This window comes from Perca flavescens, chromosome 17 (genome assembly GCF_004354835.1).
Source record: "Perca flavescens isolate YP-PL-M2 chromosome 17, PFLA_1.0, whole genome shotgun sequence".
NCBI classification, from domain to species: domain Eukaryota; kingdom Metazoa; phylum Chordata; class Actinopteri; order Perciformes; family Percidae; genus Perca; species Perca flavescens.
The window spans coordinates 29,066,180-29,092,282 of NC_041347.1; the positions used below are offsets into that span (position 1 = coordinate 29,066,180).

Genomic DNA, 26,103 nt, shown 5'->3' on the forward strand with positions numbered 1-26,103 from the left:
AAATTTTGAGCATTTAAAACCCTAAATTTTTCTGCAACAATTTGTGCCTTTTCTGCATCAAGTTATGGTGCAAATGTCTTTATTAATGTAAAGCTTGGACTGGCCAGTTTTGATTATTGGGGGGTTTGTAAACCCCCTGTAAATTACACTTATGGCAAACCGATCTTGCATCATGTCCTCAAACTAAAAGCACTTAGCACCTTAGCAGTGACTGGCATCAACATTTTTTGATCTGCCACCGCTTGCCACGATGTATGTTCTGGTAACGTTTGGTCACTGAAAAAAGATTGTGGTCATAGTTTAGTTGAGAGAAAGATTGTATTAAGGGTTAAAATAAACCCTAATAAACTTTTGCCTGAAGAAGACCCAGTAGGGTTGAAACGTTGCATTTTATATTAAATGTGGGAGTTTAAAGCAGTGTTGCAGACATTACATTCTTTTCGTTTTAAAATAAACCCAACATTGACACAAGAAAAAAAAAAGGGAAGTAATGTGACGTTATTAAGTCCTCAGAGGGAGGAGGTCGTGTTGGACACAAAAGAACAAAGCACTGTTTGTTTCCTGTTTCTTACTGACATGAGACCATTGGTTTCTTTTAACCGTGACCATGACCGTTCCCTTACTTTAATGTAACCATGAGGAGCATGGAAGCATTAACCTTAACAAAGGAGCAATTACAACCAAAGCCCCAATCTTTTCTTAAACCTAACCAAGTTGTTTTTGTGCTTAAACCAAACCAAACCTTGACCACAGCTGTGTTAGATCATAAAATGGCGTCCCATCGGTGTCAGTGGTGGCATCAGATCAGACAACACTTCAATGTGTCCTATTAGAGAGCCTGCACCAACGTTTTTTGTTCTTCTTGGAGGACTTTCCAGTGACTAATGTCACTATTCTGGGGAGAGGACAGTCATTTTTCACAAGAGGAAAAATGAAATGTAGTTTCTTTTAAGCATTTAAACCAATATTGTTTGATATGTGATCATATGTGTTTCAGCCATGACCTAAAACACACACAGTGAGCCCTGTGGTCACATCCTAAATAGTCTCACATTGCCAGACCCTCCTCCACAGCGCTGCGAAGGAGGGTCTGGCTAGTCCACACAGCATTCCCAGGATGGGAGGAAAACGTGCTCTGGTTTATTGGCATTTCTTTAAACCAATCACAATCATCTTGGACGGCACTAAGCACCGGACGGAGCCACGGTACCTCGGGAAGGAACTTGTTTTGGTGGAACGTGTGCGTGGAGAGGCGAGCTGGGGAAGTAAAATGGCTGTTGAGTGTGTGATGAGAATTTTGCTCAAAAAAAAGATAATTATAATTTCATTGTTAGTTCTAGCTCGGACGATGTTTCCCAAATCGACCAGAGTTTAGAATGCCAACACTTACTTAGTGTTGGCATTCTGAGCACCAGAAGGAGCAACGGTTCCTCTGCAAAATCGCCTCGGGAAGGAACTTGTTTTGGTGGAACATGTGTACGTTCAAAAGTTGTTTTAGTCGTGCGGCAGAAAACTCAGATTTGACGGACAGTCTAGCTAGCTGTCTGGATTTACCCTGCAGAGATCTGAGGGGCAGTTAACCAGAGTCCTCACAAATCCACCGGAGTTTAAAATGCCGACACAGAGAAAGCGGAAGGTAACGGACATCCGGCGTAATTTCAGGCAGCACCTGAACAATCCCTGGAATAGAATGTCGTCGATATAAGCTGCATCTCATGCCCCTTATCTGATAGCTCCTCGACTCCTCGGTCCTCTGCTGAACCGGAAGTTGTTCTGTCCCTCGTCGGTGAAGGCCATCTCAAAGCTCTTATTTCTGCTCCAGTCACAGAGGAGCGAGTATCGAGGAGGAATCATCGAGGAGCTATAGGCGAGGATACACGAGAGCAGCCTTCCCGCAAGCCATGCTGTTCCGCCCATACAGCTAACTTATTCATGTGACGCTTCAGAGTCTCATCCCTCTAAAACGCATTTGCTCGTTGCCTCTCTCCTCCCACGATTTCCTTGTGCCTCCTCGGTGGGAGGGACTAAGACGTGAGGAAAGGAGGCAAGCGGAGGAGGCAATTTAAGCGACAGGAGAAGCACCTGTAGACTACATTCTAAAGGTCTCTGCCTTGGAACGAGCTGATTAAACTGATCAACACCAGCTGCTGGGTCATTCAGGTGAGTGAGGAAGCTCCTGTGTAACATGACTGTGAGGGTTTGGAGTTTTCTGTGTTCATTTTCTTACAGTTGATCTAACAGACATACTCTGATGTCTCCTACAGCTTCATGGCTCCTGTGTTAAGTTACTTCTGGTTAGATGAAGAGGTGCAAGCGACGCATACTGCTGTTTGTGCAAAGCAGCAACCTTCTCACACGTTATCTCAAGGTAAGAATCACTTTTTACTGTGCATCTTTTTTCATTAGTTGTCCACAGAAGGTATATTTTTGTTTGTTTGGTTTTGGAGGTATAGTAACAGAAAATATCCAGCGTGTCACATAAAGTATTAATGGCCACCTTTGGTTGTTTTGGACTGTCTTCATTCTGGTCCTCAGCGGAGCCTGCAGAGTGTGACTGAAGTCCTCCAGACTCCACCTGCTCCACATCTTTTGCTGCTTTCATCCCGTCCGCTTTGCAATGTCAAAACAAGTAAGAAAAACATTTAAGGTTTTATGAAGTACATCTTTAATCACAGGAAGCCAGAAAAAAAAGGAGACAGTACTCTTTCATTTGTGGTTTCCAGTTACGACATTCATACTTGTCATCTCAGTTGTGCCCTCAGTTTACAGCAGGTTTAAAAAGCTCAATTTTGTTAGTTATGTAGTGAAGACACCGGGGGCCATATTTTGCACCCGGCGCAAGTGTCTTTGCTAGTTTAAGACCGACTCAGTTGTCAATTTCCCATCCAGCGCCCGCGTCGTTTAAATAGCAAATGCACCTGCTCCCATCTGTGCACCCGTGGGCGTGCTGGTCTTACAGGGAGGTGTGTTCAGGTGCATTCTGAGCGTATTGCTATCTTGAGGCAGCGGAAAGTGATCGTGCCATTGACCAACAAAAACATGGTCCAAAGTCAATAGCGCAGCATTTCATTGTTATTTTAACAGCAAATTAGTCAAATGCTCCTAGGCTCGTGCACAGCACGCACACTATGCTTGTTACACACACAGGGAAGCGCAGCAGCACACACACATGCAAAAGATTACAAATAAAAATATTACGGTGCAAATCCTCCATCATAACCGCAATGCGCCCAGGTCCAAACGCGCCTGGCTTTTAAAGGGAATGGGAGATGATCTCTGATTGGTTTATTGCATGTTACATCCAAAACACAATTAATGAAGACATTAAGTACAACCCTTCTGAACCATGCGCCCAACGCACAAACCCTTTTTTTCTGCCGTCAAACTAGCAAAAGTGGATTTGGACACGCCCTAAACGCACCTGCACCAGGCGCTTCACGCCGTGCGCTTAGATCGTTAAAATAGGGCCCCAGCTGTTAAATATCAACTTTTCATGAACTAAGTGTAAGAAAAGCAACAAAAATGAATATTATTTTTCAGATAATGCAGTTTTTAAATTGTTGATTTATCTTAAATACTTCTGTTTATCTGAATTATTCAAAATCACAAAATTCGGAGATATGTGCTTTTAACTAGACATTCGACAAAACATAACAGACTGAGTCACTAATATTTAAATTAACCTCTGTGGATTTTGTATATTAAACTTTTACTTTTACTTTACTTTAAAAGTTCATATCAGTTTTAATCAGTTTTTTTATTAAACATCACGTCTACATTACTGCAATGGATGGATAATGGATAGGGGGGCGCTGATCCCAAAAAGGTTGAGAACCACTGGACTAAACGATTAATCGATAATGAAAATAGTCGTTACTTGCCCCCCCCCGCACAGCTGTAACATCATGCCATCGTCCTTTTCACAATGTTAACTCTTTATGATGTCTATTTCATATGATATAGTCTCTACGATGTCAACTTCTACAGAAACACTCTAAAAGTATGAATTTCTGACAACAACAGAGTACTTACTCATGCTTGTATGTTCTCCTCTTCAGGTCCAGGATGCAGCCTGACTGTCGGGTTGTGTTGACCTGCATTCGTTGATGTAAATGAGCATTTACACAGCCAGGTGAATGTGCGTTTCTCTTTTATGTCTGTTGTTGTGAGAGTACACTGTGGGTCAATATATATGAATAAAGCGCCGCCAAAGACAAGACAGGCGACTGCTGACGGATAGACAAACACACACCCTCTGTAAACACATCACCCCTCCAGGCCACTTCACAAACTCCCACTGACTGAAAAAAAAGAAACTCAACCCTCTCTTACCACTCTGGTTACCTTCAAGTGACTATATGTAACTTTTTAATGTTTCTGAAAAGGTGTCATTTTTCATGTAATGATCATATATGACCTGTAACAGCTAACAGTGAAAAGAATTGTTGTTTTTATACAATTCATCAAGGCTAAGTTACCGTATGCAACACTTGAAATGCAACGATGCATCTGTAACGTATTCTTTTTTTGTAAATGATTGTATGTAAAATGATTTTTTTGTCTGAACAAACAACACATTCTCACTCCCATCGCATAAAATACGGACGCTTGGTCAGGTGCCTTTGGCGTTGTTATTGACGTTAAAAGTCTCCTTTAGCGTCATATCTAAACCCGCTTGGTCGGGACTATTGGCGTCACTTTAGGTTAAGGAAAAGGTTGTGGGTGGGCTTATAAAAGGTACGTTTCCATGACACGTGGGATAAGAATGGGACAGTTGGGTTTAGGAAAAGAAGAACGGGACAGTTGGGTTTAGGAAAAGAAGAACGGGACAGTTGGGTTTAAAGAAAGAAGAACGGGACAGTTGGGTTTAGGAAAAGAAGAACGGGACAGTTGGGTTTAGGAAAAGAAGAACGGGACAGTTGGGTTTAGGAAAAGAAGAACGGGACAGTTGGGTTTAAAGAAAGAAGAACGGGACAGTTGGGTTTAGGAAAAGAAGAACGGGACAGTTGGGTTTAGGAAAAGAAGAACGGGACAGTTGGGTTTAAAGAAAGAAGAACGGGACAGTTGGGTTTAGGAAAAGAAGAACGGGACAGTTGGGTTTAGAGAAAGAAGAACGGGACAGTTGGGTTTAGAGAAAGAAGAACGGGACAGTTGGGTTTAGGAAAGAAGAACGGGACAGTTGGGTTTAGAGAAAGAAGAACGGGACAGTTGGGTTTAGAGAAAGAAGAACGGGACAGTTGGGTTTAGAGAAAGAAGAACGGGACAGTTGGGTTTAGGAAACGTGACACGCAGGCCACGATCCCCGGTCTCTTGGGTGAAAACCAACCTCCCTATGCAGATTTTCGGGATTTCATACTACTCACTACCGTAGTCGCTCTTAACGCTACGTCATCTTCAAGCGCTGCTCTGCCCGGTGCGTTCTACACACACGCTGGAGGGGGCTTTTCTCGTCGTATCTGACGCTGACAGCCACTGCCCAAGCGTCTGTATTTTACGAGTTTGGCGGGAGAACGGGTTGCAACAAAACATTCATCGCTACTATATGACCTCACAAGATGCAGATTATGCAAAATAATATGATCTGTTTTATACTGTCTAAACCTAAAGAAGAAATGAGTTTAAGAGGGTTGAGTTCCTGCCTGTTAAGCTTAGGGTGGAACAACTTAAACTCAATCATATGTACAGTATTATTAATGGTGTAGCCCCAAAGTATTTGGGATTTCAGATTTTAATGGTACATACTCAACATGCCCATGAGACTAGGGCCAGTGTCCGTTCATGTAAGGTGCCAGGTGTGAATAGTGAAGCCAGAAAATCCTTTTTTTTATACAGGAATTATTTTATGGAATAGTCTTCCACTGCATATCAAAATGGCAGTAACGAAAAGGGATTTTAGACATAAAGTTAGGGCCTACTTATGGAATAAAATAGATAATTAGGGGGAAAGAAAATCTAGATTGGGGACAGGGAAATTTATTGTTTTGTAGTTCATGGTGTTTTAGCTGGTTTTTTTATTTTTATTTTTTATTGTTTTAACCTTAGGACTGTATGTGTTTGCATGTGTTGTATGTCCTGTTCTCTTACATCAGGGACCATGTTGGAAAAAAGTGTTTCTCGCTTTTACATGTTATCCCTTGGATCCCCTTGTTGTCTTTCTATATCCATAAATAAACCAAACCAAACCAAAAACCCGCTAGCGCTAAGCTAACTCGGTAATACAGCACCGTAAAGAGAAGACCTTTAGGACAGCAGGTGTGGTAAAAACACTTCCGCTTTTGTCCAAAGCAGCCACTAGAATCATCAGAAACTGAACGTTACATATAGCCACTTTAAATTCCTGATTTTACTTGTATTTACTTAGTTATGCTTATTCAGCTTAGGCACACAAAATGTGTGTGTGAAAACAACACGCTTAAATAAACAATGAATAACTCAGTTTAAAATAATTATTTTTATTTATACAATGATAAGTCTGATACGACATGTTAATTCGTGCAGAGACACTTAAGGCATGAAAATCGCTCCGCTGGTTTGTCAAAAAACTGACCAGGCTGTCATTAAAAAAAAAAAAAATAAAGAAAATATGATTCAGTTGTACAGTAATGCAGCAGTTTAATTCAGTTGTTTCCGCTAAACAAAAAGCAGCGGAGCCAGGAGCCAGTTAGCTTAGCACAAAGACTGGAAACAGGGGGAAACTGCTAGCCGTGCTCTCTCCGAAGGTAACACAATCCAACTACCAGCACGTCTAAAACTCACTGATTAACATGTTTTAAATGTTAGTTTAATTCGTACAAAAACCACACCAATTACAGATGAATTACCGGACAAATACGAGAGCAGTATCAATCTCCTAACTCTTGGCAAGACAGCAAATAAGCGTATTTCCCAAAATGTCGAACTATTCCTTTTAAAGAGACTATTTGTCTAAGATGAAATCATGATTGAGGGCGTTAAAACTTCCAAAACACTGGCAAGAAAACATTCACAAACTTGAGCTTCATATATGGTCTTTAAAAAAATTCTGGAAAATCTTAAAATGAATTTATTTGGGGATACATTTTTACAGCAAGTGTTCATTCTAAATGGCTGAATAATTGTATTTTGATCTATTCTCCAGGTTGTAGTCTTTAAATATGTATTGTTCTTGTTTCATCTCGGTTTACCAATTCAATTGTAACAAGTGTTTTACAAGCTCCTGTAAGTGCTTGAACTACAAAATTCATTTTACGGGGCGCCCGGATAGCTCAGCTGATAGAGAGTGCGCCCATATATAGAGGTTTACTCCTTGACGCAGCGGACCCGGGTTCGACTCCGACCTGCGGCCCTTTGCTGCATGTCATTCCCCCCCTCTCTCTCTTTCATGTCTTTAACTTTCCTGTCATTAAAGGCCTAAAAATGCCCAAAAAATAATCTTAAAAAAACAAATTACATAAATTCATTTTATGTTTAATAATAAACATATAAACAATAAAATCTGATAGGCATGAGGAATATACATGATCATTTAATGATCAACTATGGAACTACAACGCTGTTATAAATAATTAATAAAATCACAAGTTATTTGACATCAGAAGCTGATCATGGAGCTAACACGCGTGGGGAACTGAAATCTTCTTTTACTGGAGACGGCCTCTGGACAGACATCTCTTCTTCACAGTATTTAAAGAAAAAGGGAAGAAAGCACAGTTGGAACGTGTTCATAACAAATACTGAACACACATTTTGGTGAAAGTAAGAAGTCTTGTCGGATTGAAATACTAGTATTGCTACATATAAGGCTGCTGCAACTCCAAAACATTCTTTCAAAACATAAGAAACAGGAAATAAACATTAATATCAGTTTCACAATCATCATCAGTGTTATCCAACACAGTACCTTTGTCACTTTTTTTCAGAGCACTAAGATTAAAAGAGGGACATTGTTTTAAAGTCTAAAGTGCAAAACAATCACACATACACACTGAAAAAGGTACTGTATGTGTTTGGTGCAATTTAATTGATTTTTATACTCTCTAATAATGGCTTGCCTGATTGGTGGAGAGAGATTTAAGATTTAAAAAAATTCAGCCAGCTTTTAGGAAGTTTAGGATTTGACAACTGTGGGCAGTTTGGACAGAATTCCCCAGGCCAACATTAAAGTGTCTTAAAAGGTAAAAACTAGTGCTGTCAAACGATTAAAATATTGAATCGCGATTAATCGCATTAATGTCATAGTTAACTCGCAATTAATCGCACATTTTTATCTATTCTAAATGTCCCTTGATTTCTTTTTGTCCCATTATTTTTTTCTCATTTTAATGCTCTTATCAACATGGAGAAGTGGATTGGCTTGCTTTGTGCTTTTGTCACCTGGTTTTGATGATGGGGCGGAGAATTGGCATCAGCTGTGTGCTCGGCCATCAACTGGTATTTCAGACAGGACGCGCTGCGATGATAGATCAGTTCACAACGACTAAACACACACATCACTTTGGTCTTGTCAATGGAACCATTTGGCAACTTTTTAAAAGTAAACTTTCCATTCAGAATCTTATTTGCATCCTTATAACGTTAGCCTAATACTCTTTGGCCGGCTCGCAAGCCCAAACAAGTGTGTACGGCGTGCATGTTGTTGCGTTTCCGGTCAAGCTAGATTCTAACGTCACTAGTTGTTGCAACAGCATGTGAAAAAAAACTACGAAGTTTGCTAGGCCAAAAAGAACGTTAATCTTGCAATAAAAAAACTGACGCCATTAAAATGGGTTTGCGTCTATGCCGTTAATAACGCGTTTAACTGACAGCACTAGTAAAAACAAAATGTAATATAGCATCAAATGTTATTTTGGCCAAAGCTGAAGGAGTGAACTGTCCCCTGAATGTGTTTATTGGGGAAGGTTTTCCATATAAAATCCTACCACAGTACATCGCTCTCCATAAGAAACCCAAACAAGATCAGTGTGGCTTCTCGTTTGAGTCACTGTTTGTAGATTGTTTATGTAATGATGTGTTTAATCGGAGTGCGTTCACATGACGTCTTCTGCATGTTTAAACAGCAAAGCAGGTTTACAAGACACGGGGAACTGGATTCACAAATTGTAGCTTAGTTTGCAGATGCCTGTCAGTATTTTCACTGTATTGAAATGTTTGTTTTTGGTTCTGATTAATCCACTTCAAAAAAGGTCCTGCGCTCCACTAATGTTTGCTTTGGCAGGGGAAAGTGCAGCGACGTAGACAAAAAATTTTAACTAACCATGTGTGCAAAAAAGCATCATCTGAACTCACTGTTGAACTCATCCAAAGTGTATTCACTTATGCGTTTCATTAAAGCACTTGTTTACGGCGGCTCTGAGAGCACAACACACGGCGACTTAGGAAAGCAAATAGACAAAACACCATCAAATGAAGGAAACGTGCTCAACAAATTGACAACACATAAGCAGCAGAACAAAATATATCGAATGGGTTTCTTAATTTGTTTGTTTTGTCTATTTGCTTTCTTGCACTGCGTTGATCTTTCAGGGCCACCGTACTTTCTGTCTTTTCAGGCTCACGTTTGGCTGGAATTCATCACCAAAAAAAAGGCAAGAAAATGCTCAAATACAAACAATAAAAGGCAGTAACTTGCACACATTCACACCTATCTGTAATTTAGAAACGTGTAAATGACATGTTGCTTTTTGGATGCTTTTATATAGACCTTAGTGGTCCCCTAATACTGTATCTGAAGTTTCTTTCCCGAAATTCAGCCTTGGTGCAGAATTACAGCCACTAGAGCCAGTCCCACAATGAGCTTTCCTTAGTATGCCATTTCTGTGTCTGAAGCTATTGAGGACGAGAGGGGGGGGGGGGGCAAGGTGTAGGGTGGGGGTGTGGCCTTGACCAACTGCCACTTTGCTCGTTTGAAAGCCATGATGTCTCTCTCTTTCTCATGGGTGGGCCAAATTCTCTGGGCGGGCAAAGCAGAGAAAGGGGAGGTAACCTTGCTCCTTATGACCTCATAAGGAGGAGATTCCTGATTGGTCCATCTGAGCTTTCATTTTCTCAAAGGCAGAGCAGGATACCCAGGGCTCGGTTTACACTTATCACCATTTCTAGCCACTGGGGGACCATAGGCAGGCTGGGGGAATGCATATTAATGTTTAAAAAAAGTGACATTTTCATGCCATTGGACCTTTAATGTATTAGATTTGTGCAAAATAATTGGCATCTGAAGAGCCTCAGCTCTCTGTGAGTATACTGTGGCAGAGATAAGTGGCTTCAGGAACCTTCAGAGACGCCATTTTATCAGTCTGGTTTCATCCTCCGCCTACGTCACTACTGACAACATCAAAGATGAGAAGCTGACGGGAAGAGGGCTAGAGGCAACTGGCCTGGAAGAAGAATGTAGAAGATGTTTGGCAAGTTTCCAAGGAAAGAAAAAGTTAGGCAAGTTCTTGAGTATGTGGGGGAAGCAGAAAATATTATACGAGAAGATGCTTTTGATTTCAACGTCCCATCAAAACGCCACAAAAACAAACCTCAAAAGACATGACCTCCAAAATTCAACACTTCCTGCACATTATCGGGTCCATTTAAAGCAGTGAACAATCAATCCAGTTATTCTTATTGGTACCGTGCCAGGGGAGCTGCCTACTATAACATCACAGTCCTAATCTGGTTGCCACTCAGAAAGTTCACATCTTTAACAGTGACAACCATTTTCATTCACTTTGTTCACAGATCTGTATCAGGAAATCCAAACTCCAAGGCTACAATCATCCCCAAGAGTGTGTCCATAGTGTGATATGTGGCTACCTTTTTCCTCCCTTTGTCTCAGGTTCAAGTCCAGTTCTTTCCTGCTGTCTTTTCTTATCTGTCTCCCCAGTGTGTGCTGTGCAACTGAAACACATAACACGAGACAGCCTTCAGGAAAAGATTAATTATGATTCCAAAGTGCGTGTGTTTGGCAACCAGCTGACGTCAGAGAAAAAGTACGAGGAGGACAATCCTAGAGGAGATCAAATGTCTGTCAATTGGTCCTCTCAGAGTCCGGCAGGGTTGCGATGGACGTCGGGTCTTCAGATGGACAGGTCTGTGTCCGTGTCAGTAAGCGTGGTCTTTGGGCTCACGCCGCCTCCGCTCTCTTCAGGAATGGAAGACGAGTCACCGTTGACACTGGGCAGCATACCTGGAACACACACACAGGGAGTGAATACACACATCAGCTTTCACAGGCGAGTTGTCTTTATTCAGGAGCTGCTGTATTGAGAGATTTTGTAAGTATTGAGATTGGACTGATAGGACAGACTATACTACGACTTTGTTGTTTATTGCAGTTCAACTTGTCAACGACAATGATGGTGCACGTCTACACCGCCGACATTGAGTCTATCCTTACCTGCTCCATCACCATCTGGTACGCTGCTGCCAACGCCAAGGGCAGACTGCAGCGTATCATTCGCTCTGCGAAGAAGGTGATTGGCTGCTATCTGCAACGCCTCCAGGACCCTGAGGCGGGCAGGAAAGATTGTGGCCGACATCTCCCACCCTGGACACAAACTGTTTGAGCCACTCCCCTCTGGCAGGAGGCTGAGGTCCAACAGGACCAAAACCTCACGCCATCTGCAGCTGGCCCTCATCCCGACCCATAGACCATAGACTACACGTTACATTAATGTAAAGTCCCAACATCTGGCACAATGCGTTACATTGACGCACACATCTTTTGGACTATCATATCTGTACATGTTCTCTGTATATCATACTGTGATTTTCTTTTACATTACTTTTCATGTAGCTGACGCTTTTATCCAAAGCGACTTACAATTGCTATGTATATCAGAGGATTCGAACCTGGGTCTCCCGCACCAAAGGCATGCGTTGTATCCACTGTGCCATCACCACTTTGTACACTCCTTCAAAAAAATGTGCAGCTCTTCATTGTTAAAAGAGATATAGTGTACTTACTATTTACATTTTTGTTAATATTTTTTATTTTATCTATGGCTCTTGACTGTTCTTAACTACTTGCCTAGATTTTTGTATTTTTTTTTACTGTGTTTATTGTTATGCACCAAACACAGACAAATTCCTTGTATGTGAAAACCTACTTGGCAATAAACTGATTTCTGATTCTGATGACTTTTTTTTTATGGCATAGTCCAAGGAGCCATCACAAAGACTATTAAGTCTAAGTCATGCTATCTTATAATCAATGTATAGTAGTGTGTTGCTGATGGAACCGGTTAGAACTCAAAGTGGTGATGAGTTCTTAAAATGTTTGGAAAGGGTCTTAAAAAAAGGTAGTGTGTCTTACGCTCAGTGTCATAAACGGAACTGTCGGAGAACGTCCGGTTCCTTCGCTGAGTTGACCTTTGACCTCCACTCAAGTACTCCTTAGGAACTCCTGACCTGAGAGAGAAAACAAGAAAATAATGATAAAATAGGACATTTTCTGCGTCAGAGATGAAGTTTATTTCCCCAGACATCTTTTTATAGGACAATGTACACATTTGCAAAGATCATCTTAATCAAACATCTTTTGTTTCGAATGAAATAGACATCCTGCATTGTGTTTACTTAAGGAGTATCAAATAGTTATACATTAATATCCATGTAAATACAAATAGATTTAGTCCAACACACGCGACGTCACAACACATGCAAGGCCAAGTGAAGGAGGAGATGTTTGCTCCCTCTGAAGAGATTAAAGTTATCAGTGATGAATAAAAAGAGTTGCAATGTTTCCATACAGACTGTGCCTGCTCAAAGTCCTCTTAAACTTTTGTTAAAAAGTAAGCACGTAAGAAAAAAAAAGATCAAGAGCTTTGGACTGTTTATTCAGCACATTTTGAGGTAGGAGTCACAATGTTGCTCATTCACCTGACCTCGACATGCTCGCCTTCATCTGCAGCCCAAACTACTGCAGCTATCACAGTTGGGTTGTAAATGTCAATGAAAATGTTACTATCCAGACTTGTTCTCTGTTCATATTCCCCCTATGCTATAATGTCATGGTTCAAAATGTTACCACAGCGTTCCATAAAACACAACATGTAACCACAAAAGGTCAAGAAACATTTAATACGTATAATAAACCAGTGTTTGTATATATATATACACTCTTCTGTCAGAGTGATAAGGTCATCTATAAGACCATGTGATACTGAAACTGTATTATAAAGCCATATTCATTATCTCAACTATTGAAAAACACATTTCATTCTTGTGAAATCAAAACTTACCATTATAACAAATCCTGTCCATATTGCTGTTAAAAGAAAACTTGCTTAATTGTTCATGTGAACAATTAAACTGACTATAGTTTTAAGATCCTATTTATTTAAGGCTGAAGTATTCAGTGTAATCCACTGTATTCAAGGTGTTGCAATGCTGCCTCCTGGAGGCCATGGTTAACAGTAATAATCCATACATTCAGACATCCTAGCAGCCATGCATTATGCCAAAGGTCATTCATCTTGTTGCCTTTTCTTTACATATTTGGTGAGCAGATCGTATGGAAGTTGGTTTAAAGTTTATAATAATACAGGTTCAACCGGAAGTCTCCTAGAAATGAAATGCATTTCTTTATTCTTTTAATTTGGGGTAATCCTACCGTGTCTCTTACATTGTTATGTTTTCTATTAATATAATTGTTGCAGTTGGTTTTATTGTTTTTAATGGTTTATGTTATTGTTTGTTTAACATTTAACACTGTTTTGAAAGACACTTTAAGCTGCATCTTTGCAATGACAAGTGCTGTACAAATAAAGTTATTATTATTATTATTATTATTATTATTATTATTATTATTATTATTATTATTATTATAACAAGGAGGAATTACGCTAGGTTAACAAAATATGGTTACACTTTACTTATCTATCTAGTATCTACGTAAGAGGGACATGACACTGTGTCATAAACATTATGAACAAGTCATAAACGTTTATGACATAACGCTTCTGTCAGCAAGTATCATTCGGTTTTTGTCATAACAAATTATGGTTAGGGTTCATGTGTCATGACTATGTCATGACAGTGTCATGTGTTTATGACAGTGTCATGTCACTCTTATGTAGATACCTTCAAGTAAAGTGTTACCCAAAATATGCATGTGTTCAACCCACCTGTCAAAGCTGTAAGTTCCAGGGTGACTGATTGACCTCTTTGTCTGAGAAAGACAGAAAGAGAGCACATGTTTGTTAGTACAGCAGTAATGGTAAGTGTAGGATGTCCCCAGTCCTGCAGCTTCCTGAATGTGTCCGTTTTATGAAACCAGCATGTAATAAAAAAAGTGGGCAGCAGCTACAAGCAGACAATGTCTCCTCTGTTTCTTCTAAATAACTAGTGTGACTTTTAATATTTTTATCACGTTCTATATTTTTATGACATACTAAACCATGACTTTTTAAGACATCTATACTATGACTTTTTACGTCACATTACACTATGACTTTTTAGGACATACTATAGTATGACTTTTTTCAACAAACTATACTACGACTTTTTTCGACATACTATGAATTCTTTATGACTTTTTTATTACTTTATTCGACATACTATACTATGCCTTTTTTATGACTTTTTACGACACACTATACTATGACTTTTTACAACATACTTTACTATGCCTTTTTATTACTTTTTACAACATACTATACTATGACTTTTTGACATACTATACTATGACTTTTTTATGACTTTCTTGACATACTATAACTTTTTTCGACCTACTATACTATGACATTTTTCGACATATTATACTGTGACTTTTTTTTGACATACTATACTATGACTTTTTCGATATACTATGACATATTTTCAACATATTATACTATGACTTTTTTTCAACATACTATACTATGACTTTTTTTCGACATACTATACTATGACTTTTTTCGACATACTATACTATGACTTTTTTATGACTTTTTTTCGACATACTATGACATACTATACTATGACTTTTTTATGACTTTTTTCGACATACTATACTATGACTATTACTTTTTTCAACAAACTATACTATGAATTATTTCGACATACTATACTATGACTAACATCTAATTGATATCCTCCAATCATTTTAAAATGAGCACCTATTTCATTTGATTTCTTACTTGCATTATTGAGTTTTCTTGCATATTATACTATGACTTTTTTCGACATACTATACTATGACTTTTTTTAGACATACTATGACTTTTTTTTCAACATACTATACTATGACTTTTTTATGACTTTTTTCGACATACTACACTATGAATTTTTACAACATACTTTACTATGCCTTTTTATTACTTTTTACAACATACTATACTATGACTTTTTGACATACTATACTATGACTTTTTTATGACTTTCTTGACATACTATAACTTTTTTCGACCTACTATACTATGACATTTTTCGACATATTATACTGTGACTTTTTTTTCGACATACTATACTATGACATTTTTTCAACATATTATACTGTGACTTTTTTAGACATACTATGACTTTTTTATGACTTCTTTTTGACATACTATACTATGACTTTTTTCGATATACTATGACATATTTTCAACATATTATACTATGACTTTTTTTCGACATACTATACTATGACTTTTATTCGACATACTGTACTATACTATGACTTTTTTATGACTTTTTTCGACAAACTATACTATGACTTTATTACTTTTTTCAACAAACTATACTATGAATTATTTCGACATACTATACTATGACTAACATCTAATTGATATCCTCCAATCATTTTAAAATGAACACCTATTTAATTTGATTTCTTACTGGCATTATTGAGTTTTCTTGCATACTATACTATGACTTTTTTCGACATACTATAACTTTTTTTGACCTACTATACTATGAAATTTTTCGACATATTATACTATGACTTCTTTTTGACATACTATACTATGACTTTTTTCGATATACTATGACATATTTTCAACATATTATACTATGACTTTTTTTCAACATACTATACTATGACATTTTTCGACATACTATACTATGACTTTTTTATGACTTTTTTCGACATACTATGACATACTATACTATGACTTTTTTCGACATACTATACTATGACTTTATTACTTTTTTCAACAAACTATACTATGAATTATTTCGACATACTATACTATGACTAACATCTAATTGATATCCTCCAATCATTTTAAAATGAGCACCTATTTCATTTGATTTCTTACTGGCATTATTGAGTTTTCTTGCATATTATACTATGACTTTTTTCGACATACTATACTATGACTTTTTTTAGACATACTATGACTTTTTTCGACATACACTATGAATTTTTTATGACTTTTTCAACAAACTGTACTATGAATTTTTTCTACATACTATACTATGACTTTTTTCGATATACTATGACATATTTTCAACATATTATACTATGACTTTTTTTCGACATACTATACTATGACTTTTTTTAGACATACTATACTATGACTTTTTTCGACATACTATACTATGACTTTTTTATGACTTTTTTCGACATACTATGACTTTTTTATGACATACTATACTATGACTTTTTTAGACATACTATACTATGACTTTATTACTTTTTTCAACAAACCATACTATGAATTATTTCGACATACTATACTATGACTAACACCTAATTGATATCCTCCAATCATTTTAAAATGCACACCTATTTAATTTGATTTCTTACTGGCATTATTGATTTTTCTTGCATACTATACTATGACTTTTTTCGACATACTATAACTTTTTTCGACCTACTATACTATGAAATTTTTCGACATATTATACTATGACTTTTTTCGACATACTATACTATGACTTTTTTTAGACATACTATGACTTTTTTTAGACATACTATACTATGACTTTTTTATGACTTTTTTCAACATACTACACTATGAATTTTTTATGACTTTTTCAACATACTATGATACAAATTTTTTATGACTTTTTCAACAAACTACTATGAATTTTTTTGACATACTATACTATGACTTTTTTCGATATACTATGACATATTTTCAACATATTATACTATGACTTTTTTTCGACATACTATACTATGACTTTTTTTCGACATACTATACTATGACTTTTTTCGACATACTATACTATGACTTTTTTTTGACATACTATGACTTTTTTTCAACATACTATACTGTAACTTTTTTATGACTTTTTTGACATACTATGACTTTTTTATGACATACTATACTATGACTTTATTACTTTTTTCAACAAACTATACTATGAATTATTTCAACATACTATACTATGACTAACACCTAATTGATATCCTCCAATCATTTTAAAATGCACACCTATTTAATTTGATTTCTTACTGGCATTGTTGAGTTTTCTTGCATACTATACTATGACTTTTTTCGACATACTATACTATGACTTTTTTTTCGACATACTATACTGACTTTTTTTTGACATACTATGACTTTTTTTCAACATACTATACTGTAACTTTTTTATGACTTTATTGACATACTAAACTATGACTTTTTTCGACATACTACACTATGAATCTTTTATGACTTTTTCAACATACTATGATACAAATTTTTTATGACTTTTTCAACAAACTACAGTATACTATGAATTTTTTCGACATACTATACTATGACTAACACCTAATTGATATCCTCCAATCATTTTACAATGCATATCTATTTAATTTGATTTCTTAATGGTATTATTGAGTTTTCTTGCAGAGAACTTCATTCCAGCCTTCAGGCGTCTGATAATGGTGGATGACTGATTTTAAGCAAACCTTAACATAATGGTCAACTTTGTTTATAGAGCACATTTACAAGCAGTCACTACTGCCCCAAAGTGCTGTACAGATACTAAATACCGGTAAACATTATAAAAAGCAAACTAATTAGCCAAAAAGAAGAAGTAAAAAAAAACACTGAAAACATAGTATCCCAGAAACAATAATAATTAAAACATACTGTATGTAAACATGATTACAAACAATATTCACAATGTCACAGCTCAGCTTGTGTTAAAAGCCATTTCGAAAAGATGAGTTTTTAAAAGTGATTTAAAAGACTCTATAGAGCTAGCTGCTTTAATACTTTACTACTTTAACATAATGTGTGTGCACTGCATGGAAAAGAAAAACTAACAAATACAAAGAAATAACAGCAAACCAGAAACTTAGCCTGAAGCAAATAAAAAATAAAAATAAAAAAATCTATAATATGTTTTTAAAAACTCAACAAATATTAATATCTCAATTGGCCTCAAACATCCAGTATCAGTAGTCCCCATGAAGTGGAAGAAGTACTCAGATATTTTACTTCAGAAGTTAAATAATTGCAGTGTAAAAATACGCTGTTACAAGTAAAAATCCTGCCTTCAAACTCTTAAGTAAAAGAACATAAATGTTGGCATCAAAATATATTTAAAGTACCAAGAGTAAAAGTATTTTAAGTACCAAAAGTAAAAGTATTAATTATGCAGAATGGTACATTTCAGAATGATTTATATATTATTGGATTATAAATCTGTAGTAATTTTTATGACTTTTTTCAAATGATTTAAAGAGGAATTATTCAGCGCATTTTTCAACATTAACATTTTGACTGCAGGTTCTTCTTGTACCATTCATTTTTGAATATCACCAAAACTCATCTGTGTAGACTTATTGTACTTGAATGAGTTAAAGAAAGTGTAATAACCCTTTCAGGAGGTCGGAGGTCAGGGGTCAAACTCTGGTTGGCGAGGGTCATACACTCCTCCAAAGTCTTAATGAAAGTTGCACAGGTGGCACTGAGGAGAGAGGCCTGCAGAGAGAGAGAGAGAGAGAGAATATAATATAATATGAATCAACTTAAAAGGTAAAGGGCACTTTATTGTCACATACACATAACATGTTAATATCCATGTAAATAAATTCATTCTCTGCATTTAACCCATCCCTCAAGGGAGCAGTGGGCAGCCATTTACAGCGCCCGGCAACCAACTCCAGATCTGAGCCAGCACCTTGATCAAGGCCACTGACTGGAGAACCTAGTACATGTTTTTTGATGGTGGGGGGAAACTGGAGCACCCAGAGGAAACCCACACAAACATGGGAAGAACATGCAAACTCCACACAGAAAGGCCCGGAAAGACCTGGATTCATACCCAGAACCTTCTTGCTGTGTGGCCACAGTGCTAACCATTGGGCCACCATGCTGATTAAAGTAGCTGCAACTGCATCACTTACACTAAAAGTAGTTCAACAAACTGATTTGTTCTTCAAAACGAAAACTGAACCTACAAACATATCCCTAATAAACATTATTTAAAAAGTGATGTAGTTATAAGTCTAACTTTGTGGAAATAAGGATGTGACTGAATGAGTTTGGGGTTACCTCCGAGGTGGGCGTTTCCTCTGTGTCGGCCGTGTGCTGTGATTGGATCGTTTGGACCTGCTGGACAAGGAGGTCGCAGTACAGACGAAGTTCAGACATCTTTGTCTTCAGACAGTCTGGACCTAGCAACAGACGCACACAGACAGTTCAAATACCTTTTTAAAAACGTCCTGAAGAGGTAAATCTGCAATCATGAAATAGAGACAGAAATCTTCTATTTCTAACATTTTCACCTCTCTATTAAAAGGAACACGCCGACTTATTGGGAATTAAGCTTATTCACCGTAACCCCCAGAGTTAGACAAGTCCATTCATACTCTTCTCATCTCCGTGCGTGCTGTAACGCTGTCTGACAGTTCCAGCATTAGCTTAGCCTAGCACAGATCCTGCAGGTAACTGGTTCCAACTAGCCTACTGCTCCAAATTGTGACAAAAGTGACAAAATAACACCAACATGTTCCTATTTACATGTTGTGATTTATAGAGTCACACCGTGTACAAAAAACAACGTAACATGAGACACAGCCATCTTCTAACAGTAAACAAACTGGGAACTATATTCTCAGACAGGCTTGCTGCGAGCATATCACTCCGCCCAAGTACTATATTCTTCCGCCTGAGAATATGGTTCCGGTTTGTTTACAGTTGAAAACGGCTGTGTCTCATGTTCGTTGTTTTTTACGCGGTGTGACTCTATAAATCACAACATGTAAATAGGAACATGTTGGCGTTATTTTGTCACTTATTCGGAGCAGTAGGATTGCTGGAACCATTCACCTGCATGTTCTGTGCTGGCCTGATGCCGCTGGAGCCGTCAGACAGCATTACAGCACGCACAGAGAGGAGAAGGGTATGTATGGACTTGTCTAACTCTGGGGGTTACGGTGAATAAGCTAAATTCCCAATAAGTCGGCATGTTCCTTTAATAAAACCAGCACAGGCTTTTAAATAATATCTTTGGAAACAAGTGGGATTAATCAATTGTAGCTTAAACAATGTCTGTGTGTACATTACATTTTTGATATGGCCACTACAGGCCTTCCCATTTGAATACCAGCTTATATGAGTAAATAGTACTTAAACACACAACGTACAGTATTTTCCATTAGATTTATCTTACCCGTTTTTTTCTTATTCCTGCTAGTGCTAAAATAACAGTTTAATTTACTTCTACTTTACAGTAGTAGTGATATGATGGCATCACACATTGTTATTTGAAATTCCCTTTTGGTTTTTAATGAAAGGAAAATATCTTCACACACCAATACAAACACCATTATGAGAACAAAATCCAAGCTAAACTGTCTTACAAACAGGTGTTTTTTCCCCTCCATTCGTTTTAAAATGATTTTCCTACAGAAAGAGGATCAAAACACAGACGGACAGACTTAAATACAAACTCTGTATACCTTTGTGTTTGTGACTGTCCAGTGTTCCAGCCTTGGACGAGCCTAAAGCCACCAGCCACCTCTGTCTCTCTGCAGAGTTCACAGCTCGGACGTAGAAATGCTGCTCGCCGGGGATTATCAACTCCAGGCGCGTTGAATCTGTCGGATGAACTGAATCATAAAACATAAACAGTGTGTGCTGGATGCGTATAGATGTGTTTAGTACCATGAGTGAGGACACGGGAGGTATCAGAATCAGAAAAGGTTTTATTGCCACAATGAGTACATGTACAGTATGTGGAATCTGCCTTGGTGAAACAAACATATTAAACATTAATATGAAATAAACAAATATATACATATACAAAAATAACAGTTGCATAAGAAAAAAAAAAGAGGATGAATGGGTTGACTGCAAAATTTGCAAAGAATATATAGTAAATGCAATGGGCAGATGTAAAGTCTAGGATAAAGGTTAGTGCAAGTGTAGTGACTAGACACTACTGTGAAAAAAACTATGTTCTTTCACAAATATGTGCTCATCCATGTGTAATTACTTCCACCAACTAATCAAAGTATTCTCGTAAGCGTAGAATCTGACATTCAGAATCATTCAGAATACATACGAGTGAGTCGCTCAAATGGCGTCCGCCATGTTGCGCCGCCATCTTTAAAATACATTAGCCGAAGAGGGACATACCTCCGCCTTGCACGCTTTTACACTCAGTGGCACCGTGACACCGTGACGGACTCGCGACTGGCGGCAGATTTGAAGGCCTGTTGAAGATGGAGGATCATGCCTATTCCCTAGGACATGTAACGGAGTCGCCAAGGAAGCAAAAAAGTCTATTTAAAACGACAACGCGACAGGCAAAGCAACAAGACCAAAGTTAATATTGGAGTGGCTTTTCCAAGATGGAAAGGGCTCATGAGGAGCAAGGATTTTAAAAAGGGACGCCGAAGTTGCCTGCTTTCTTCTCAACAGGTAGGCTAATTCAGCCCATTTGTGTAAATTCAAAGTTTTATAGTTGCTTGGCTAACTATAGCATGGTTGTGCATAAGCTTGTGATTTCCATGGCAGCTAAACGATGGAGATATTAAAAGCTAATTTTGGTTTCATTGACATGATTGTTCATACTGCTCAGAGAAATATAATAAAAACACAAACCTCCGTTGCTTCTCTCCTCATCATCTTTGGAGAGATCTACTGCCCGACCGGCTCTGTCTTTTGGTTTCTCTTTACCTTATTTCCTTCCTTCCTTTAGCTTTCCCTCACACCTCCGTCGCATCAACTGAACTCTGACTCTGCTCACGGAGAAAGATATGTAGCCTACGCTGTAAACATTGCCTTACACTATTAATCTCGTACAATATACAGAACGGACTAAGTCGTACTGGAAGCCATGCTAATCTTGGCATACGGCCACCGTAGGAGTTAAAACACGCTTGGAATGGGAGGGGCTAGAGAGTAATATTCAGTTGGTTGTCATATACAATTTCACCGCTAGATGGGAGAAATTCTTACACAATGTAGCATTAAGAGTCAAATATAGGTATACAGGGTCAACAAATGGAATCATCTGCCATGCATTTTTAGACAGCGGTCTGACCTTTAATGTCACACACGGACATCTTGATGGATCCTTTGCTTCCTTTACCAACGTCGTCCTCGCAGTCATAGTAAGAGAGGACTCCATTCTCTAAGACGAACCAGCGTGGCTGCCAGCCTGAGCACACAAAACACAAATGTGTGGAGTTTCATTGGTCACATGATAGGAGATATCAGAGATATATATATAGCACAGTATTGCACTTCCATAAAATTGAAAGACTGACAACAGACGATGCACTAAAATGCTGGATCCTATGGTTTCAACTAATTGATTAATCTGCACATTAGTTTGTATTGTTCTATTGTCTTATAAAATGTCAAAAAATTGTAAAAAAAAAAAAAAAAAAAAAAAAAAGGTGTCTACAAACTGGTTGTATTACAGTCTTGAACCCACTTCCTGTTCTTTCTCTGTGCTCGTAGCCAGCAAAAGTTGTTTGGTTTGTTTGTGGTTGGGCTCTGTTAGATTTGCTTTCCACACACACACCACTGATGATACTGAAATACACGTTTCACAGTATTTTTGAGTACCGTTTATTATGAGTTTTATTTATGAATTTATTTAACGTTTATTTAACCAGGTAAGCCGATTGAGAACAAATTCTCATTTGCAACGACGACTCGGTAAATAAAGAATCTACAAATATAAAGATCACATCGAGAAGATCTTGATAACGTCAAGAGTCGATATACAGTTTGTACAAGGTGATATCTAACACAATACTAATACAATAGGCCAAGTAAAAATACTGAATGTAGTACAGAGTCTATATACAGTCTGTGCAGATGGAATAGTGCAAAAGAGCATTAAACAAACATGACAACAGTGCAGGGGAGAATGTGCCACTATGCAATAGAGCATAAGAGACAATAAAGTGACTATTGTGGGTTGCAGCGAGTGAGATAAGTGTTTCAAGTTTTAGGGCCCTATTTTAACGATCTAAGCGCATGGCGTGAAGCGCCTGCCGCCCCATGCGTTTAGGGAGTGTCCAAATCCACTTTTGCTAGTTTGACGGCAGAAAAAAGGGTCCGTGTGCCGGGCGCATGGTTCAAAAGGATTTTACGTAGTGTCTTCATTAATTCATAGGTGTGTTTTGGGTGTAACATGCAATAAACCAATCAGATGTCATCTCCCATTCCCTTTAAAAGCCAGGTGCGTTTGGACCTTGGAGCATTGCTATTATGATGGCGAATTTGCACTGCATTTCCCTGTGTGTGTGTGTGTGTGTGTAACAAGCATAGTGTGCGCTTGCTGTGCATAAGCCTAGGAGCATTTTACTAATTTGCTGCTGAAATAACAATGAAATGCTGCCTTATTGACTTTAGACCAGGTTTTTGTTTCTGTAATTCATTCCAGTCGTTGGCAGCTGAGGTAAATATGTTGTTTTTAATTTAATCTTTAAATATGTGTGTTCTACCTTATTTTGTCTGGGTTTTGAGCTGATTCATGACAACATCTCATCTCATTCACTGCCGACAGAAAGCAGTTTATAGAGGCCTGTCATTACAGTCACAAGCAGTGTATATTTTGCACTCTACCACTATTATTTATAGACATGCTGCGCTGCCATTATTAAGGTCAAATGCTGCTATAACTGTGGGTTGCTTTATATTTCTATCACTAGCCTACACAATGTCATGTCATACAGCAGCAATAGCAGCTATATTTGGAGCAGATGAGAGTGAGCTTGTCACATAGCTGAGACTTCACACAATCACCCCAAGTGACCAAAACGGTTCGTCACAATGGGTAATGTTTTTTCACAACTTCCAGCACACTTCTAAAATTACTTATTACAACTTGTTTATTTAACAGTTATTTAAAAACAAAAAAAGTACAATTGTGAAATACATTCTACTTAGAAATTATTGTAGCTGAACTTGTGCTGAATAGAAAAAAAGTCTAAATACTTTGAAAATACTGCTTACATTTGTTCAAATTACTGACAACAATATCAGAGCATGCCAAAATCATCTGTGTGTCTGAAAAGACCCTCAGACCCAGAGGGTTAAATTTATGTTGAAATAAACAGAAGTGAAATTATAATGTGCCTGTTTGATCCTGATAGGATTATCGACATAGATACATATTGTTTTATATCTTTGATTATCGAGCTCTTGGTATTGAGAATAATTTCTAAATAAATAACACTAAAAATAAATACATCAAGTTACCATTAAATGACAAGAGTGGTACATCTAGTATATATTTGTCACATTGCTTGCTTATTCATATTAGCTTGCTAGCTGCAGTGTAAACGGTTAAATCTGACTGTTTTGAAATGAATTATTTTATTAAAACTGTGCTAATTTACACTGATTCACACATTTTCAGAACAGAAATTTGAACATTGGATAAAGCTAGGTTCAAAATGCTTGTTTAATTTTGTCTACATATTAGAGTCAAAAAGGTTTTTACAGAGGGAATTACGGATATCTCTTGTTATCACTCCATAAATCAGAAAATACTTTCAAGTTTCAACCCATAAAAATGTTTTTAGGTATATCATTTTACATAGATCCTGCTATGAATGCTATATGAACAGCCCCCTGTGTAAACCTTGAGAATATAGACAGGAATGAAACTAGAAGGTGGGATGTATGTCAGTGCTACTGAAGTGGAGACTTCTGGCTCAGAGTTTGAGAACAAATCCTTTAAAATTTGGACAGCAAAATTCAGACATCTTGAAGACTAGACTAGAGGTTAAAAAAGGTTAAAACATTTTAACTCATAGATATCACCATGAAACTTCCCCAGCTGATTAACGTTACTTACATAACGACAATTATATTTTTGTATTACAACTTTTCTGGAATGTTTGTTGTTTAATTATGCAAATGCGATCTGTTAGCTTTTGGTGTATTTAGGACAAATCTACAGACACAAATTGTAGATATATAAATGTTTAGAAAATATCAATGTTTTCTTTCCACTAATAATCTGAAAGAAGATATGTTATGGAGGCTAAATAGGCCAAAACGTCAACACTGAAAGATTATGTTTTTGCCTGTATAGTGTCTCCCCTTAGAGAAGGATTTTAGACAGGCTAGCTGTAAGAACTGTTAGCTAACACAAACACCACGATTCATAATTCAGTTACTGTGTCTGTGGCTGGTCAGAAAGACTGGTAGACAGACAGACAGACAGACAAACGACTCACCTGTCATGTAATTCGTCCATTTGTACAGAATCCCCTCCATGGTTGCTCTGCAGGCTAGCTAACTGAAGCAGCAAGCTAACTAGCTAGCGTCCGCTCTCTGTCGAGTGACAGCGGGTTAGAAAATAACCCCCATCGTGAGCTGCTGGTTGTCTAAAAATGAGTGAACTGTTTTGGGGTTTTGCGAGCTGACTGGCTGCAGCGTTGGTAGGATAATGTCATGCTGAGGGTTTGTTTATGCTAAGATGTTCATAAACCGACCAGCTAACTTGTGGGCAGTAAGCTGATGAGAGGGAAAAAATGTCAACAAAGCAGCAGCTTTTCTACGGAAGACTGGTGGGGACATTTAACTAGGAGAATCAAAGATTTGACGTATTTGCTTAAAGTCATAGAAATAAAATGAAATATATTTCTCTGGTTATAATACTACTACTACTACTACTACTACTACTATACTATACTATCAGCGGTGGAGGAAGTATTACGGAAGCCTAATGCATTAACTTGAGAAAAATATTATATCATTATAATATAGTATTTCAGAATGATGAGCTAACGTTACTTTATCATGTGACCATATCTGC

At 37.6% G+C, this 26,103-nt stretch overlaps 1 protein-coding gene and 1 long non-coding RNA gene across 4 annotated transcripts; one reads left to right on the forward strand and one right to left on the reverse strand.

The window, feature by feature from the left end:
• The first annotated feature begins 2,162 nt into the window (after window positions 1-2,162).
• LOC114572064 (uncharacterized) lies at window positions 2,163-9,568 on the forward strand. Its single transcript, XR_003694725.1, has 4 exons — window positions 2,163-2,368; window positions 2,536-2,629; window positions 4,059-4,132; window positions 9,528-9,568. It is a non-coding gene; the product is annotated as an uncharacterized LOC114572064 (long non-coding RNA).
• Window positions 9,569-10,088: 520 nt separating this feature from the next.
• Window positions 10,089-25,852, reverse strand: plekha3 (pleckstrin homology domain containing, family A (phosphoinositide binding specific) member 3). 3 transcript variants are annotated; one of them, XM_028603339.1, is made up of 9 exons: window positions 25,523-25,852; window positions 22,363-22,479; window positions 20,774-20,911; window positions 19,365-19,486; window positions 18,687-18,791; window positions 14,091-14,134; window positions 12,278-12,372; window positions 11,360-11,509; window positions 10,089-11,149 (listed from the first exon to the last, which is right to left on the reverse strand). In XM_028603339.1, the coding sequence occupies exons 1-9, from the start codon at window positions 25,560-25,562 to the stop codon at window positions 11,040-11,042; spliced, it is 921 nt and encodes a 306-aa protein (XP_028459140.1). In that variant the 5' UTR covers window positions 25,563-25,852; the 3' UTR covers window positions 10,089-11,039. The 3 variants fall into 3 exon arrangements, with proteins under 3 accessions (XP_028459140.1, XP_028459139.1, XP_028459142.1); XM_028603338.1 differs by having other exon boundaries at window positions 20,774-20,923; XM_028603341.1 differs by lacking the exon at window positions 11,360-11,509 and having other exon boundaries at window positions 20,774-20,923.
• Between the last annotated feature and the right edge of the window lie 251 nt (window positions 25,853-26,103).